Source organism: Diceros bicornis, chromosome 13 (assembly GCF_020826845.1).
Source record: "Diceros bicornis minor isolate mBicDic1 chromosome 13, mDicBic1.mat.cur, whole genome shotgun sequence".
NCBI classification, from domain to species: Eukaryota; Metazoa; Chordata; class Mammalia; order Perissodactyla; family Rhinocerotidae; genus Diceros; species Diceros bicornis.
In genome coordinates this window covers 49658823-49678944 of record NC_080752.1, presented here as the reverse complement: position 1 = coordinate 49678944, position 20122 = coordinate 49658823, and the positions used below count along the sequence as shown (strand labels likewise).

General features: G+C 35.2%; 1 protein-coding gene across 7 annotated transcripts in view; it reads right to left on the bottom strand.

Moving 5' to 3' along the window:
- ZMYM4 (zinc finger MYM-type containing 4) overlaps positions 1–20122 on the bottom strand; it is a 149813-nt gene that overhangs the window by 82328 nt on the left and 47363 nt on the right. For 6 of the 7 annotated variants that reach the window (XM_058553636.1, XM_058553640.1, XM_058553637.1 and 3 more), the window contains one exon: positions 8144–8189. The exons of the other annotated variant lie outside the window; for it this stretch is intronic. In XM_058553636.1, coding sequence (XP_058409619.1) covers positions 8144–8189 — 46 coding nt within the window. Of the gene's footprint in view, positions 1–8143; positions 8190–20122 lie in introns of those variants that run through there. 7 annotated transcript variants of the gene reach the window in all.

Here is a 20122-nt window from a genome sequence, read left to right as displayed (position 1 = left end):
CCAAGAAGTGGAAGCAACCCAAATGCCCATCAATGGATGCATGAATAAACAAATGTGATATATCCATACAACAGAATATTATTCAGCCTTAAAAAGGAAGGACATTCTGACACATGTTGCAACACGGATGAACCTTAAGTGGGGAAGGGGAATTTTTGTTCACTGGGTATAGACATTTCAAGATGAAAAAGTTCTAGAGATCCGCTGCACAATAATGTGAATCTACTTAACACTACTAAACTGTACACTTAAAAATGGTTAAGACGGTAAATTTTACATTGTGTGTTTTTTAACACAATTTTAAATAATTAAATAAATAAAAATCATAATATATTTATAAAATGAATTACTATACATCAGTGATGAATGAATGCGAGCTACATGCATCAATACAGTCAAATCTCAGGAATACATAATAAGAAGGAAGTGATAACACGTATAGTATAAATTCAAAAATAATACAAAGTTCATGAACAAGCAAAACTAAACAAGATATTGATTAATAATGTAAATGTGGTAAAAACTATAAAGAAAAGCAAGAAAATAAGCAAAATTCAGGATATAACTGTTTGGAGTGGAGAACAAAATGGGACCGGGGAACTGGCATCAAAGGCATGATATTTTCTTATTTCACATTTTTTTAAAGCTAAGTGGTAAAGCCGAGAGTGTTTTTTTTTAAATATATCTCACATTATAAATATTTTTTGTGTTTATTTAATACTTTATGAAAACAGTTCTCTAAATATTCCAAGAAACTCTAGGATAGCATAAAATCAAGGGGTAAGGAAAACTTTTTTAACCATGACGTTAAAAAAGATCAAATTTTTGTATGTTAAAAACATTTGTTTAGGAAAAGATGACATAAACAACAGGAAACAAAGCCAGGGAATTCAAAACCCCCTACTCCATTATCAAAAGAACTTTAGGTCGCGCATTCTAAAAGTTAGATTTTCTGAATGAACAAGTGATTGTCTATCTTTTTTTTTTTTTTTTTTTTGTGAGGAGATCAGCCCTGAGCTAACATCCGCCAATCCTCCTCTTTTTTTTGCTGAGGAAGACGGCCCTGGGCTAACATCGGTGCCTATCTTCCTCCACTTTATATGGGACGCCGCCACAGCATGGCTTACCAAGCAGTGCGTCGGTGCGCGCCCGGGATCCGAACCAGCAAACCCCGGGCCGCCGCAGCGGAGCGCGCGCACTTAACCGCTTGCGCCACCGGGCCGGCCCTGATTGTCTATCTTTTTAAATGTATACCTGAATCTTCTTTCAGATTTATCCTTTACCATGCTTACTATGACTTAGCTTAACAACTATTATTACAGTATAAAACAAGGCTACAACTAGACATGAAAAAAAAAACTTTAAGAAGTGAGCAAAGGATATTCATTTATTTAACAAATATTTATGACTAGACAATACAAAGGAGCCAATCCAAACATTAAACTCAATAAAAGCTGCTTAAATTCAAATTCAATAGGAGTTAAGAAAATACAAATTAAAGTTAACATTGTGATACTTCACATCCATCAGATCGCCAAACATGAAGAAGAATTATAATATACAGTGATGAAGGGGAAAAGATGTTGTTATACATTTCTGGTGGAAATGTGAGGCATTAAAGCTTTTTTGAAAAGGCAGCAACACCTATTAAAATTATACATACCCTTTACCCCACAATCCCCACTCTCTGTAATCTATCCACAAATATAAAACCACTAATATATAGGGACATACATTAAAGGATTTTTAACGCATCATTGTTTATAACGGCAAAAAAACTAGAACAATATGAACGCCTAAAAACAAGGCAAACAATGACTTGTACATCTAAATCATGGAATGTTATAGTATAAGAGTTGGAGCTCTCCCAATTGAGGTGAAGGGATATCATGAAGTACTGGAGTGAGAGAAGTGAGGTGCAGAAATGTATGTATATGATGCTTCCATTTGTTAAACAAAAAGCAAAAACCCTCAAAATCCTTACATATGTCTACCTGTATACATTTGTGCATATAATGATTTTACGAGCATTGGAGAAAAACATGAAAAGCTACCTACAAAGCTGTTGACATGGCTTATGAGGAGTGATGGAGACAAGGAGATGGAAAGGAGAGGCTAAGCCCAAAGAAAAGCCAAAGTTACTCTTAAAAAATCATATATGATCCAATTCATGAAGTTTGTGTTTATGTATTATAGGAAGTAGTTAATGTTGTGAAGATCCAAATACAGAGCTATAGTATCAATTTTTTTAAAGCCATCTTCTGGTTTAAAATATCCTAAAACAGGATTATATGCTGTGACAGCAAGCAGATTGTATTTTCCAAATATGGTTGCAACAGTACCTCCCATCTACATGCTTTTCTACAACATGACCTTGACCCTACTCCTATCAAGAAGTGATGTCTATGTCCTCTTCTCCTGAATCTGGGCAGGCTTGTGACTTGCTTGTAACCAAAAGAATGTGACGAAAGTGATGCTGTGTGACTTCTGAAGCTAGGTGAGAAAAGATGCAGTTTCTGCCTTATTTGCTGAATTACTCTTTTGCTTGGAGCCCTGAGCCACCACAAAAGAAGTCCAACTACCCTGAGGCCGCCATGCTATGAGGAAGGCAAGGCAATAGGGAGACCATGAATAGGTGCTCAAGACAGCAGTCCCAATCTTTGAGTCCTCCCAACTCAGACTAGACATGAATGAATGTACTTCCAGATTATTCCAACACCAAGCCAGTGAGCTTTCAAATCTCCTCAGCTAAGACCTAAGACACACTGTGGAGCAAAAACACAGACATCTCCCATATACCCTTTCTGAATATCTGAGCCACAGAATCCATGAGCATAATAAAACTGTTGCTGTTTTACACCACTAAATTTGGGGTGGTTTGTTAAGCAGCACATTATCAGTTATCAGAATGCAAATTCAAATTGTTTTATTAAATAATTTAGACAATAGGCTCTAGAAAATTATGTTAACTGACTTAAAAAGTGACACTAGTGATGACAAAGTCAAATTTCTAAAATATGCATCTTAGCTACTTAAATAAAATTCTTTCACAAAATAATGGGGAGAAAAGCATTATTTTCTAAATTAATATTACTTAACGTAACGAGGTTTAAATACATATACAGTTAAATTAACAAATGATCAGGAGACATCTGACTTTCATCCATGTCTGAGAACATATATTCTAGATGGCAAAAATTTTAGTTTCTAGATTTTTTCATTGGAAAAATGGGTGAGAACCCTGTAGAAACATCTACAATATACTTTTACTCTTTACCAGTCTCTTCTACTACCGATCAACGTAAACTAAAATTCACATACAACTTATGCCTTCTTTTCAGTGTCGAAGTTTTTGTGCCACCATTCAATTTCCAAGATAATAATCTTGAAATATAGCTGTGAATTGTTTGCAAAAATATACACCTTTCAGCAATACTATAGAGATAAAGCAAAAATTAGTTTAGTCCATTTCACTCAAAAACTTGACACAATTTGTTTAATTCAAAAAGAATTTATAACTTTATTTAAAGAACTATATATTTAATAACTAAACTACTACTGAATAACTAAAAAATGCTTGAGAATAGTGAGGTGTTTATATAGCCAACGTCATCTCAATTTTGTACCCACGTTTACACCCCCAAAGAAGACTTCAGGCTTTGGCTTTAACATTTTCATGAAGAAGATACTCCTTCACAATGTTGGAAGGACCCAAACAATATTCAGCAATAGACTATGTAAACAGAAATTTTTAAGTTGTTCTGGGTTTTAAAAAAAAACTGCTCAATTTATCAGTTCTTTTAAAAATTGAGCTGCACTGATAGGACAGATATATTATAATTCAAACACAAACCGATGTTGATACTCCATATGGAGCCACAAAAACTTGTCATGGTTAACACCCATTAAAATATTTGAGTTACTTTACAAATTATTCCTTTATTTCTACCAAATTATTATTATTCTTCAAAACCTGTGATTCCAGTGAACTAGGGGGCAGTTCAGAAATAGGTAATGAAAGATTTAAAAGGAGGGGCTTTGGAGTTAGGTAAACTACATTCAAATCCTGATTGCTGCCCTTAAAAGCTAAAAAATGTCTCTAAGCCTTAGTTTCCTCCTTAGTAAAATAGAGACTGTTCTAATAGCTTTGTCTAGAGGGTTGGTATGGCAGAGACTGCATACCTAGTAGCAACTCTCCCCCTTTTCCTTACCAAGAGATCCCTGATTTTATTGTTGGCAACAATGTGCTCAGCTAAAGGGTTACAATTCCCAGTTTTCTTGAAGCTGGGGTGGCTAATAAGATGTAAACCAAAGCACACAGGTAGAGTTGCTAGGAAAGTTCTTTAAGAGGCTGATTCTGTTGAGAAGAGTGCCTTTTTGCCTTTCTCCCTAACCCACCGCAGGCTGAAGATAAAGCAGCCATCTTAGAACATCAGGGAATGGAAGCCATGTGCTAAGAATGTGATACAGAAAGCCAGAAGGCCTCTGGATTCCTGATAACCAGAGCCATCTTATCATCTGGGCTTCTTTAATATGAAAAATAAATTTCTATTATGTTTTATACATACTTGAACCTAATCTACTAGTTAATACGATTAAGATTTTTAAAAGATAACATATGTAAAGTTTTTCACAAATAAACTCAAATGCTACAAGAAATCAAAATAATATGAATAATTTTTGGAATCCAAATAACTGTACTTCATGAACAAATCAGCAACGCTCTTATTTTTTCCTTAAAGTTGCCAAGTCTGTTATATATATATATGAGTAAGAAAATTAACCATTGGTGAATGACCAGGTGGTTATCTTAGAGTCATTTAATGAATAAAAGTCCTCAATTTAAGGAAACAGCTATCTGAATGCGTTAAAAAAAAAAATCTCAGGGGCCGGCCCGGTGGTGCAAGCGGTTAAGAGCGCGCGCTCCGCTGCGGCGGCCCGGGGTTCGCTGGTTCGGATCCCGGGCGCGCACCGACGCACTGCTTGGCAAGCCATGCTGTGGTGGCGTCCCATATAAAGTGGAGGAAGATGGGCACAGATGTTAGCCCAGGGCCGTCTTCCTCAGCAAAAAAAGAGGAGGATTGGCGGATGTTAGCACAGGGCTGATCTCCTCACAAAAAAAAAAAAAAAATCTCAGGGGGGCGGGCCCAGTGGCGTAGCGGTTAAGTTCACGCGCTCCACTTTGGCAGCCTGGGGTTCACCAGTTCAGATTCCGGGCACCGACCTACACACTGCTTATCAAGCCATGCTGTGGCGGGCATCCCACATATAACAAGTAGAGGAAGATGGGCATGGATGTTAGCCCAGGGCCAGTATTCCTTAGCAAAAAGAGGAGGATTGGCAACCGACATTAGCTCAGGGCTAATCTTCCTCACACACACACACACAAAAATCTTGGGGCTAGCCCAGTGGTGTGGTCGTTAAGTTCACGCACTCCGCTTCGGTAACCTGGGGTTCACGGGTTCAGATCCCAGGCGTGGACCTACACACTGCTCATCAAGCCATGCTGCAGCAACATGCCATACATAAAGTAGAGGAAAATTGGCACAGATGTTCTGCTCAGCAACAATCTTCCTCAAGCAAAAAGAGGAGGACTGGTAACATGTTAGCTCAAGGCCAATCTTCCTCAGCAAAAAAAACCTCTATTCTATCAACTTCTTTCAAACTTCACCTAAACTGGCAATGGTTAAGGAAACAAGAGTTATGATAATCCACTGTATCAGTCACTTTCTATATCACTATGTATCTTAAAAAACCCACAGCACAAATTCTCCTGACAAATGATAAAGTAGAAGTTGGACAACTCTTTCTCTTTTGACTCACATAAAATGATGAAGGCTTTTTTTCTTTTAAATCTTTCATTGAAAATACTACATTTTTGGAAAGTCAACTCAGCTCTTTCACGTTTAAACCAAATTTCCCAAATTTCTCACTGATGCGGTTAGGCTCTATCAGCTTATGAGTACCAATAATTAGCATATAATATTATACTTTACTGAAATTCCAGAGGGCTATACCCTAAGAGGGCTGAATTTGATCTACAAAACAAATATTGGAAGCCCCATGTCCTGGTGATCTTGGGCAATGAATGCTTGGTAAGTCTAGTATTATACTAGACATTTTGAGGCACTTGCCTGAGAAACAGTGAATCTCCTTTTTTCTGGACATGGACCTCAAGACAAGATGGTGGGCCTTGAACGACCATCTTTGGAATCAGACACTTCCTGAATATCATCTATGTAGCAATCTGCCCTCATCTCTCCTGGACAGGTGTCTATGATGTTCCTGAATCCTCTTCATGGAGAGAGGCCAGTCTCCTCTCTTCTCTGCCTCCAGAGACTTCAATAGCCCCTTAATGATAAAGTACCAGAGAGGAGGAGATAAAGAGTAATCTTTACTGCACCACTTGCACTCTGTTTGTAAACCTCCAGCCTAATAAAACAAAAGCACCAGGCATCAGAAACACAAACCCCAAATGTTGGGTGTAGGAACCCAAGTACAGCAGCTGGTTTACTTTTAAGATTCCTGCTACCACTTTTAAGATTGTTGTTACTGCAGTATCTTTAATAAATAAAGCATCAGATTAAAATCTTCATTAGAAAGCTGTTTGATTAATTTCTATTACCAGTATACAGACTTGAGCAAAGCAGAAGCAGGTAATCAAAAATTATTTGGTGAAAGTGTGAACAGTGGCTGAGGGATACCTTCTAACAGTCATGTTTTACTTTCTGACCGTTTTCGCTGACCACACATGATTGGTTCAAAGATAAACATCAAATCCAAGCTGGCCCAATCATAATCTTTTTCCCAGGAACCTGAAATTTAAAATGGATATACAGAAAGACTAAAAGTCACTGGAGCATAACTGCTTTCTGGCATTACTAGAAAGAGCAGGCCCATGATCTCCTTTCATTGAGTTCCCTGGAGGAAATTTGTTCTTAACCTCCTCCCTATAATCTGAGAAATACCCCAATGTATTTCTAAAGTTTCTTCTGCATAAGCTAGCTGGAGCCTATTTTTGTTGCCTATATGCAACAAAAAGGAGATTCAATCACTAAATACACTGATGATCAGGAGAGCCAGTACCTCTCAATATGTAATCTAAAAAAACTGTTATCTCACAAAAATATTAACAAACTAATTCCAAAGAGAAAGAAGGTACTCACAGATCCTACTGGTGAAAGTAAACTTAAAAAACAAAACAAAACAAAAGAAATGCACATTGCCCTTAACTCAGGAATTCTAGATGACAAAATTTATTCTTCATAAACAAGTGCACAAACATCCTTTGATGTTTCATCAATTCTATTCTTAGAAGCTATCCTACAGAAACACTGCAACAAGTAGACAAAGATGTGTATAGGAATACATATTCAATATTGTTTATAATAGCGAAAAACTGAAAATAATATACACACATATAAAAGAGGAAGTTGGTTAAATTACAGTATAGCCACACAGTAAAATATTAAGTAGCCATTACAAAGAATGCAATAGGTCCAAATTCACTGACACAGAAAGATGTCTAGGCAGTTGAATGAAAAAAGCAGAAACAGTATTCATAGGATCCCTACATACATACATAAATGCCCACCTACTATATATACATCCATAGAAAAAAGTCTGGAAAGATATATATTAAACTCTTAAAATTGGTTATCTTTGGAGAATGGTAAAGACAATGGCTTTTATTTTCTGCTTTACTCATTTTTGTACTGTAAAATTGAATGTATTACTTTCATAATCATAAGAAACAAAAGTTTTTTAAGAAAATCATGTAACATGGAAAGAATATAAAGCGAAAATTAAGAGACTCTCTAAACAAAGTAGAAAACTTTGCTGAGTGTTGGCTAAGTTTAGTATCAACATCTATACAATTCACACATAAGCAAAGCCTTGCTATATTTCAATATTAATAACCATGAGAATAAAGTATTTACTTTAAAAAAACAGAGTAAGACTCTTACAATTCAGATCAACTTGCTGAAAATACTAAGAGTGTGAGGAGATCTAAACTAAATCAAATTGGACCATCACATTAACCAGCCCTAATGAAACACTGTTATAGATAAATGCTCTATCTAGACTTATATTTATTATCTATCTAAAGACATGATTGGTTTTTTTCTAAAATGGTACTTACAGTTCTCTACAATTTCATCAAAAACTGCACCAGTTTTCTGCTCAAACTGAAAAAGCAAAAAAGGAAAGAGAAAAGTAACATTACCATCATGTTCTTCTATCAGACTTCTTGGTATCCCTCCCTGCACCCCCAAGAGCTGTAATTTGCAACCAAAAGTATACAAATACACAACAGCATAAACAAAAACACTGCCAAATAGAGTAAAATAAAATTGAGAATGAACAAAAGAAGTTCTCAGGCCAAAGCTCCCAAACCAAAAACAAAGAGATAAATACACGCCCTCTCTATAAAAAAACTTACTTATTTCTTAAAAATCACTTTTATGTCACAAAATACGGAGGATCATACATATCAAGGATCATATTTGTAATAATACTAAACAAAGCCAACCCTTATTGAGAACTTACTAACAGTTACTGAGAACTATGTAAAACTTCAAATCAAAACTGAATAGGACAATCAGCATCAATAGGTTTTGCTCTTAGGCTAAAGGCAGAAATCTGCTGCACTTTAAACAAGAGTTGGCCATGTTACAGGGATGGTTTCTGTTGGAGTATGTTAGGGCTTAGGACAGAAGCAGAGCTAAGTTTGAGGTAATTTCAGACCCTCAAAACAGATAAAGAGGAAAAAATGTAAAGCAGCGGCAACTCCACCCAGGAGCTAAAGACACTAGCATGTTCCACCCCTAATCTTTAAAGGTCTTCTGACTTTGGCAAGTAGGAGCCTTCCAGCCTCCTGCTTCCCCGCCTACCTCTCATCAATGAGGGAAGAACACAAGAAAGGCTGCTTCTTGATAAATCTTGCCTACTAAAACCCAAAGTGTGAATCCCCATTCAAGGGAGAAACTTTTAAAGGAAAAAGAACTACCTAGTTACCTACATAATGGCTGAGGAAACACAACAGCTAGCTATAGTAATCAACACGATCTGATATTCATAAACATCAACAGACAACCAAGGGTCCCAGGTTTCTGAAAGAAATTAACTATGTGAAAGAGACAGTTCCAGGTGAATAAACAGAACAACCACTCCAGAAAGAAACAATTAATTTACAGAAAAGAAACTTGTAAAAATTATTTTAAGTGGTATCTGAAAGGATACAGGTGCAAAAGGCTAAACACAGACAGCCATGAAAAGAAGACATGAGAGAATATTTGGAAACAAGAAAGTGACTACAAAAATAAAAATTTTATTGGACAGGCTAATGACAAAGTTTCCAATCAGTTTCAAAAAAATAAAACAAAAAGTCAAAAAGTTGGAAAAGATATGTTATATGACGACATAAAAAAACTGAACCAATTGATCTCAAAGGCATCCCCTAAGACAAGAACAATGGAGAAGTGAAATAACAGAAAAAAATTTCCCTGAACCAAAAATATGAATATTTGAGATTAAATGGGCCCACCAAATACCAAAGAGAAATGATTAAAAGATACATCCTGGTGAAATTTCAGAATTCCAAAAGAAAACAAGAGGAGGAATACAAAAAAATATAGTGCAGGTGATTCATAAAACACATTTAATGTAACTGAATTCAACTATACAAACAATGAAAAGGAAAGAAATAGCAAAGTCCACTCTACCTACCATTGCACGCAACAACTTATGCTCCAGAATGAAAGGGAAATGGGAGATGTGACTCTGCAAGCCAAAGAATGAAAGCACTTGTCTGCACTAAGAGGTATCCAAGTGTCTAAAGATAAAGCACTTTTTGTACAATACTGCCTCTAGACACTTTACATGGTGCTCAAAGAAACTACAATCCTACTCAACATTACAGAAAAAGAAAAAAAAAATGGTAGTGATATTACCAAGGGTGGTATAGCTATACTTTCTGGGTAGCTTAAAGAGATTTTCTAAGATAATTTGAACTATGTGCCATTTCATCTTGTGAGCTGATTATAAAACCTAACTCCTAAGACTGTTCTACAACAAGAATCACATGATATCACATTTCTCCTCTGCAAGCTGGAACACAAAAAGATCAATGACTTCTACATTCTAAAAAGGAAAAAAAAATTGGAATTTAGACCACTCAAATTTTATTATAAAAAATATTTAACAAAATGAAATACATTAATTAAAATTATACTGGATACAAAAAAATAATACAACTGATTACGACTCAGAAGAAATGAAGAAACTCAGATGGGAAGAACATCAGGTGTTGACACTTTAGAAGACACTCTTACTAGCGGCAAAAATTCCAGGATTAAATTTCCTTCTCTATGGTTCAAAACCAAACCCTTGTTTTCCTACTTCTCTCTCCCTTTCAAATAGAAAATAAAAAACAAAGACTAAAACATTGTCTCTTGACGCCAAACAATCTATATGCTTGTTTACAGACATAATATCATCCAGCAAGTCCCTTTTGCTGACACTGGGTACACATTTCTTTTTTTTTTTTTTATAATTTTATTTATTTATTTTTTTCTTTCCCCCAAGCCCCTGTAGATAGTTGTATGTCATAGCTGCACATCCTTCCAGTTGCTGTATGTGGGACGCGGCCCCAGCATGGCCAGAGAAGCAGCGTGTCGGTGCGCGCCCGGGATCCGAACCCAGGCCGTCAGCAGCGGAGTGCGCACACTTAACTGCTAAGCCACGGGGCCGGCCCTGGGTACACATTTCAAAACCACAATTACAAAATAGATCAGTGCTGCCTAAGGCTCGGGGTGGAGGAGAAATAGAGAATGATTGCTAATTGGTAGAGGGTTTCTTTTTTTGGGGGGCAAAAATGTTCTAAAATTGATTGTGGTTGCACAATTTTGAAAATACTAAAAACTATTGAATTGTGCTCTTCAAATGGGTGAATTGCATGGCCTATGAATTATATCTCTATGAAGCTGTTTTAAAAACACATTGCGCAAAATACTTTTATGAAGTTTAGGTATTAAAAACTGAAAGACACTACTGAAACAAGATTAACTAGGGAGATGTTATGTGGGCATACAGTACCAGCAATTTTAAAGAGTATTTTTTAAAATATACATTCAAATGTGTTAAATAAATGTTTAATACCATGAAGCCCCTCAGGTGCAATTCCTATGCTAAAAGGTTACCTCATTTTAATGCAAACCTCTTTATGTATTTGAACTTCTTGATAAGGTAGAGTATCAATTAAGGGAGAGTCTATCTTGGACTCTCTCTGATTTTGTTTTGTTTTGTTTTTATTTGTTTTAATTCAAACCTGCTGGTAACTACTTACTTAACATCGTACAAGCAGTTAACACTAACACTGCTCTCAATTAAAAGATGGCCAGCTCTCCAGAACACTGCTTGGCCTATAATCTCACCAACTGGGTAACAACAAATTTACAAGTAATATTTAACTCTGTGATAATATGATCGTTTTACTAAATGTGTTTGGGTGCTTCTTGTCCAATCTGTATATTTATAAACAAGAAATTGGATATAAGCAGCTAGTAATTTAGCTTTGAAATTAATGTCCTACTACTTATCCCTCAAGTTTCATGAAAGATTTAAATGAACTTAAAAGCCAAGATGATTTTCTTTTTAAGAATCTGTAATAAATTCTGTAGAGGCAAGGATTTTCTCAATACTACAAAACCAAAAGTAAAAATTAAAAAAATAAAAGAAGGGCAGGAGGAGGGTGAAAGGAGTAAAGGGGCATATGTGTATGGTGATGGCAATTAGACTTTTGGTGATGAACAGGATGCAGTCTATACAGAAGCTGAAATATAATGATGTACACCTGAAGTTGATATAATGTTATAAACCAAAGTGACCTCAATTAAAAAATTTAAATTAAATTTTAAGAAAGCAAGAAAAAAGAATAAAATATACAAAATAAACTGTGGATACTGATTTAAGACAAAAAAATACCAGCTCGTTTCTAGTTATCAAAATAGTTTCATGGATCCCACCCATTGACTTCAAAATATGTAACTGTTGCATATTTAAACTTATAAAATAAATGTCATCACTTTAAGAGGTATGACAGCTTCAGTCTCAAATTACTTGAGTTTGAATCCCAACTCTGGTGACTTACCAGCTATGGAACTTTTAGCCTCAAATTTCCTCATCCATAAAATATAGATATAGTGCGATACCTACCTTCCCAGAACTGTCAGGATGATTAAATGAACAGCACTTAGCATGGTACTTAGCAAATTGTTAACACACAATAAATGCAAGCTATTATTATTACACTAATAAAAGATATCTTCCCTTGTTTTAAAAATTAGGGTTCACTACAACATTTCATTTGTAAAAATGTATCCACTGCTTGAAATAAAAGGAAAGCAATGGGCAAATGACTCAGTTCCCTGTATTTAAAAATTAAGCACCAGAGGGGCTGGCCCTGTGGCTTAGCAGTTAAGTGCGCGCACTCCACTACTGGGCGGCCCGGGGTTTGGATCCCGGGCACGAACCGACGCACCGCTTCTCGGGCCATGCTGAGGCCACGTCCCACATACAGCAACTAGAAGGATGTGCAACTATGACATAGAACTATCTACTGGGGCTTTGGGGTTTAAAAAAAAAGGAGGAGGATTGGCAATAGATGTTAGCTCAGAGCCGGTCTTCCTCGGCAAAAAGACGAGGATTAGCACGGATGTTAGCTCAGGGCTGATCTTCCTCACCAAAAAAAAAAAAAAAAAAATTTAAGCACTGGGGATAAAGTACATTTTTACTTACAAAATAAAACACTCAAGTTCCCTAACCCTGGATGGGAGGAAAAATCAAAATATACTGTGAATTGGTAAACATACCATCTACCTACCCACCAAAAAAAAAAAAAAAAAAAAGACAATTAGAAATTTATTGGATCCTGGACCAATAATTTTTATTTTTAAGAAGTTAATTTTCTTTTCTATCCTCCATACAAAAATGATGACACTTCACAAATTCCCTGGACATAACTGACAGAATGACTAACACCATAAACATTATTTTCAAACTGATTTTAATACTTGTAACAATTTGAGAGTTTATATGACAAACTTATTCAATGAAAACTAAACGACAAAAAAAATAAAAATAAAATAATAAGGATAAAAAAAAAAAAACAGAAAACTAAACAACAGACCAATAGCTCTAAAATAGTTTGGGGAGCTGAAGCTGGGTTTTTCAATGATTAAGTAGAAACTGAAAACTGTCAAATGTCCTTCATTTTCTTCCTCTCTAAAACCTACTCTTTTCATCACGGGTCCCTTTTTCATTTTAGTGGCAGCCCCAACACCCTAGAAGTCAAACCAAGAACTCTCAAAATTAGGGTATTCCCCCCCATTCCCTTCAAGTGATCAATAGAACTATCGTCTCTCTATCTAACACATCCTAGTGTTTTAGATAAATCTCTGCTCTTCATGGTGAACTATCCTATACAGGAGGTCAGAAACTGCTCTTTAATTTAAGATCTGAAGGATGATTAAGAATTAAAACAGGTGAAAATGTGAGAGAGAAGATTCAAGAAAAGAACAGCAAATTTAACAGTTTTTAGCAGAAGAAAGAATAGAGAATTCAAAGAACAGAAAGGCTAGGTGGATTCGAATTCTGGGAGTAAAGCAGGCCAGCACTGGAAGATAAAGCTGTTGACAACTCATGGGCCAAACACTGCAGGCCATTCTTCACAGACAGGGTGACCACATATTCCAGTTAGCTGAAAGCATCTCAGTTTACACCTATCAACTCCATGTAACTGATAATGTGCTCCCTTTCACTCGCAAAAGTGTCTCAGTTTGGTCAACCTAAGTATTAGTTCTGTTTAGATACTGGGTTTTACCCTAAGAAAAACCACTGAAGGATATGGCAGGAAGGAAGATCTGAGTTCTGAAAACAATCACTCTAGCTATGAAGTCAAGTTATTTCTCACTCCTACCCAAAGTTTGAATCACACTATTCTCATATTGTTTTCTCCCTACTGGGAATGTCTACCTGGTGAAATCCCACTGCTTCTTCAAAGTGCAACTCTTCAGTGAGGCCTCTTCTGATAACCCATTTAGAATTCATTACTCCTTCTCCGTAGTACTTGATTTATATTTCACTTACACTTGTGGCACAGTTAACTTACATATATGACAGTATCACTTTCTAGATGAATTTTTTCACCCTGGAATGGATACACACAGGCACTAGCACATTGTACTGCATAATCTCTCAATATCTTTTTTATTAACTGAATGCCGTAACTTTGAATTTCTCAATATTTGTGATGCAAAACCTGCAAGATGCTCTAAGAAAAAAAGAGTTCTGTGATCAAATACAGGAAATATAAATCTCTTTTTTTGGTGATTAACAATGCTTGTTAACTTATTAAATGCTAAGAAGTTTAAAACTAAAGAAATCTGCATTGCTTTGTTTTGCCAATCATTTCCAAATGTACTTGATCACAGAACCCTTTTGAAGGACAACATTTATTAACACACTACAGAACGACTGTGGGAAATGATGCTAACTGATGCTAGCATCAGAGGTTCGTAGGTTTTACACATTTTAATACAAGGTCATTTTTTAACTTAGCAATATACTCCAAAATAATATTTTTTAGTTTTTTTTTTAAATAATCATGCCATTTGACCATCTGTGGTTTTCACAAGTATCGTTATAAGCAAAGACTTTTTCACTTGATAGTTTAACAAATACATAGAACAGAATGTAATTATTTAAAATGCTAAAGAATATTTCAAATTATCAGCCAAGTTTAATAGGGAAATATTAAATAAGAATAGTAAATACTTGGTTCCTAACACTCTCTTCCTACTAAATCTCTCCTTCCACCACTAATCAGCCATAGCAATCTTTCTTACAAAGTATAGATATGTTATCAGAATTGTTCTCAACTCAAAATTCAGGTGTCCTTTAATAATCAACTGAAGTTGGCAGGCAAGATCAAATATTTACCATTTAATTACCATTAAAGTGGTAATATTACCACTATTTTACCCTGTTCTGAAAGTACTAGTCAATGCAATAAGAAAAAAGAAATATAAAGTATCAAAATAGTGAAAAAAAAGTTATTTTTTTACAGGTAATATGCTTATCTACTTGAAAAATCCAAGAGAGCAGACTGAAAAAGTATGGGAAATAAGAATACATTTCAACAGTGACTGTTTACAAAACGCAACATTCAAGAAACCAACAGCATTCCTATGAACCAACAACAATTAATTAAAATATAAAGGAAAAACAAAGATCCAATTCAAAATAACAACTACATATAAAAAGTTCTGAAAATATTCTTACGAAATGTGTAAGATTATTATGAAAAATACTTCAAAATTTTTCAGAGGGTAAATAGGTGATATATAATGTTTACAAAAGGGAAAAATCAATACTATGAAGAACTCAATTTCCTCACAAAATAGCGTGGAGTGAGTGCGAGGAAACTAGATAAAATCATTATCAAAGACATCTGGAAGAATAAAGGTAAAAAGAATATTCAAGAAAATGTTGAATTATAATCATAACAAAGAGAAAAATATGTCCTACCATATATCAAAGGTACAATAACTAAAATATGTGGTACTGGCACGGCAACTAATAGACAGAATAATGAAACAGAATAGAGAACACAAAGTCCAAAGTATCCTTCAGAATTAGAATATGACCAGTAACCATTTCAGGTGGAAAATCTGGATCACCACCTCACACTTTACACCAAAATGAATTCCAGATATATTAAAAACAAATTGAAACACTAGAACACTTGAAAACAATTCAAACACTAGAAGATAGGAAAGTCTTTTAACCAGAAACAGAAACAAATATTCTTCAGAAAGTTTAACAAACTTAACCATATTAAAAATAAAAATTGTTTGGAAAACTTAAAGACAATCTAGGAAAACAGTTTGTATTAATACATACAAAGCAGTCTTAGAATCCACTAAGAGTAGCATCCAATAGAAAATGATTCAAGACCATAAACAAGCACCAAACATTCAATCTCACCTGAAAGCAAAATTAAAATGAGATATCATTTTCTCTCAGACTAGCAAAGATACAAATAAATGAATAGAGATAGAAATTCTCCTCTTACTTTTTTTAAACCTAAGTGTTATCTAGGAAATTTCTCATTACACAGAGATTAATGCACTCTTTTTAGTGGCTACAAAGTCTTTTATTGTACTATTTTGATGGACATTTAGGTTGCTTTGAGATTTTTTTTTTTAATGCATAGTTGTCATCCTTGTACATATCAGTTGGCTTATATATGTGAATGTGTGTGTATGTGTGTGTTTGTGCGTATATATATATATATATATAAAATCGATTCCTAGAAGTGGAATCATGAGGTTAAAGGGCATTGGCATTTAAAGTTTGTTTGTTTGTTTTTTGAGGAAGATTAGCCCTGAGCTAACATTTGTTACCAATCTTCCTGTTTTTTTTTTTTTTCCTCCCCAAAGCCCCCAGTACATAGTTGTATATCCTAGTTGTAGGTCCTTCTAGGTCTTCTATGTGGGATGCCACCTCCGCATGGCTTGATGAGCAGTGAGTAGGTCTGCACCCAGAATCCCAACTGGCGAACCCCGGGCCGCCAAAGCGGAACACACAAACTTAATCTCTGTGCCACTGGGCTGGACTCTCAAGTTTTGATATATGATACCAAATTGTCTACCAAAAGCATTCCACCAATATATATAGATACCAAGAGAGTGAGTTCCTGTTTCTCAAGAACTTCATAACTACTTGGCATGAAGTTTTTTTTCATCTTCCTCAATTTGGTAGGCAAAAAATGTTATCTCATTGCTTAAATTTGAATTTGTTGTTGTTTTCTGCATTTCATTGTTTTCATTTTCACTTCTTAAATTTTGAATAAGAATCTTTCCATATAGTTATTAACCACCTGTGATTCTTGTTTCTATCTATTGCCTGATTATGAAATTTTTTAGATGACCCGAGGCAGTGGTTCCGAAACCATTTTAATTAGTGGTTAAACACTTCGCAGAAACCTCACCCTGTGCCTGGCACTTTTTTCAAGCACTTTATGTGACTTAATTCAATTTCATCCCCATACAATCTCATCAAGTAAGTACTGCTAACACCTCTATTTTATAGATAAAGAAATGGAAGCACTGAGAGGTTAAGAACGTGCACATACAGACAAACACAGTGCTCTGAAAAAGGCTCCCCACAAAAAGTCCAAATTACCGACTCTTTAAAATACGGCCCTATCTTCCTCTATTGCTTCATCTTTTCCTGTCTTCATGTTCCCATTACATCCCATCCCCAAAACAAATGCTCTAGCTATTATGAATGACCTGTAGCTCACCTAATCTTTCAGGTAGTTTCACACCTCTGGACCACTTTGCACAGTGCTTAAGCTTTTCCAGTATTAATTCAACAGTAAACACCTAACGCAGCTTTCATGACTGAGTTAAAGTTACAACTCCTTAATGATGCCATCTCACACAACCCACACACACACAACTTCCTGAACAAGGTAGAATTCACAACTCTCTTTCCTAGCACTACTACAGGAGATGTGTCTATGATGGCAACTATAAAAATTTTACTCCAAAGTTGGGGACGCTACAAGGAATCAAGTACCCATACACATTTCTGAAGCTATATCATGAAATACCCCATTCTTTTGGTAGATCAATCTGCTAACAACTAACAGGAGTTATATAAATATGGAGTTTTAACCCCATTTTGGAGACTATCTGAAAAAGAAATCAATAAAAATTAACACTGTTTTTATACAAAAGCCTTTAGAATTACATAAAAATTAAAAATAGTTTCTTTTTTAACAGAACCTAAATAAAATCAAAACCCTGTAAAGACTTAGAGATTTCACATTTCTCAAAGTAGAGGGCAGGTTGAATTATATCCTAGTCTAGAGAGATTTCTGTCTGTTCCTTTCTGCTGTAAGCCTAGCACCTACAACAATGCCAAACATGTAACAGAAGCCCAATAAATGTTTGCTGAATGAAAAAACTTTTATTAGTTAATAAGTAATTTAAAACTTGTTTATATTAAAAACTTAAACATCCTATGGTGGCCAGCCCCGTGGCTTAGCAGTTAAGTGCGCGCCCTCCACTACTGGCAGCTCGGGTTCGGATCCTGGGCGCGCAACAACGCACCGCTTGTCCGGCCACGCTGAGGCGGCGTCCCACATACAGTAACCAGAAGGATGTGTAACTATGACATACAACTATCTACTGGGGCTTTGGGGAGAAAAAGGGAAAAAAAGGAGGAGGATTGGCAATAGATGTTAACTCAGGGCCGCTCTTCCTCAGCAAAAAGAGGAGGACTGTCATGGATGTTAGCTCAGGGCTGATCTTCCTCACGAGAAAAAAAAAATCAAATTCAATTGTGAAAAGCTATCAACCTAAAATGACTTCTTTACACAACAGCTAAGGAGAGAATTAAGCTATCCAGAATTAAAAAGGAAACAGAAAAGTCATTTTTGAATAGGTGGATAACGTCTCCCTTTCAGTCTGAATGTGGAGAATGCTATATTTACCCTTACACGTAAACTAAAGAAGAAGGAGAATATGTGTTCCCGTGATTCTTTATAACATGTTTGGAACTATTAAACTACACTTTTGACACCAAGTTTTCTACTCCAAAATGATGTATAAATTTGGTTACTAGTTTGGAAAATCAAGGACATTTATAATAAAATCCATAAATGTTCCTCAAAGAAAATATTTTCAGGGCTTCCTAAAATCTATAGCAAATATGAACTTGTAAATTATAAGACTTACAACAAATAAAACTTTTCTTTAGTTACTTAGGGTAAACATAGAAACCTCAGATCCCTCAAACTGTCACAACCCAAAAAAGTAAAAATCAATCCAAAGAAATCTGCTAATGCTTTGTCCTCATATGTTGACAAAAAATTGAAGGGCCAACTGATGTCTAGCTTGAAAGTATCTGTGGAATGAAGACAGAAGGCAAACAAAGATTACTCAGCCTGCAGATACCTGCAGTCATATAAGAAACCTTTGAAAAAGAAGAAAATCCCAGAAGTAGTGGTTCTCTATGTGTGGTTCTTGGACTCTTACAGGTCTCCCATAACGCTTTTGATTCCCACAACCCTTTCACAAATCCCCAAAGTCAAAACTATTTTCACAGTAATACTGAGACAAAATTTGTATTTTTACTGGGTTGACATTTGCACTAATGGTGCAAAATCAATTCTGGATACAATTACTGGACCCTTAGGCAGTGGTACTGGTAGTCACTGTATTCATCACTGCCCAATAATGGCTGTCATGCATATATATTAGAAATAAAATAGGATTTAAATATTTTTAAATTTCTTAAAGAGAGATTATCTCTTGTAGAACTAACCAAATATCATCAAGTACTTCTATTTAAAGAATAATTATTTAAAAGCAAGCCCAGTCAGTTCAGTCTTAATTGTAATTAAAATATTTATTCCTTTAGTGATATCCCATTAACTTTTTCTATCGTGAAAAACATTACCAAAATCTAAATTCTTTGTGTTTTTTCCAAAGCCATAATTACTGTAGGGTAATGAGATTGTATATAATTATACTTTAGTATAATATTTAATACATTAAACAATATAATATAGCTAGAGACCAGAAGGATGAAGCTTAAATTGTCAATAAAAAATAATTATAACTAAATTTCCATAGTTCTTAGGTTTCAGACCTAATTTATATAGTGTCATGTTATATTAATCCCAGATGATCTAACAGACCAGCAAAAAGGAAAGCAATAAAAAGATATCTAACAAGTATGAAAACTTAGCATTTCTGGGTCATTCACCTTATACAAAACAAGAGTTATTTGTCTTTTTGAATGAACATTTTACTAAATGCATACATACTCTCTCTCTCTCTAAAGGTGAGGAAAAGACATAATGTATATAAATTAGTTATCAGCATGTTACCTGCTGGAAAGTAATCTAGTATTGTGCCTTCCTAGCTATAGAAACTGGATGCACTCAATCACGTCTCTAAAATTCTTAATTGATGAAATGTCTATAAATCCTGTTTTATTTTATTTTATTTATTTATTTTTTGTGTGAGGAAGATGAGCCCTGAGC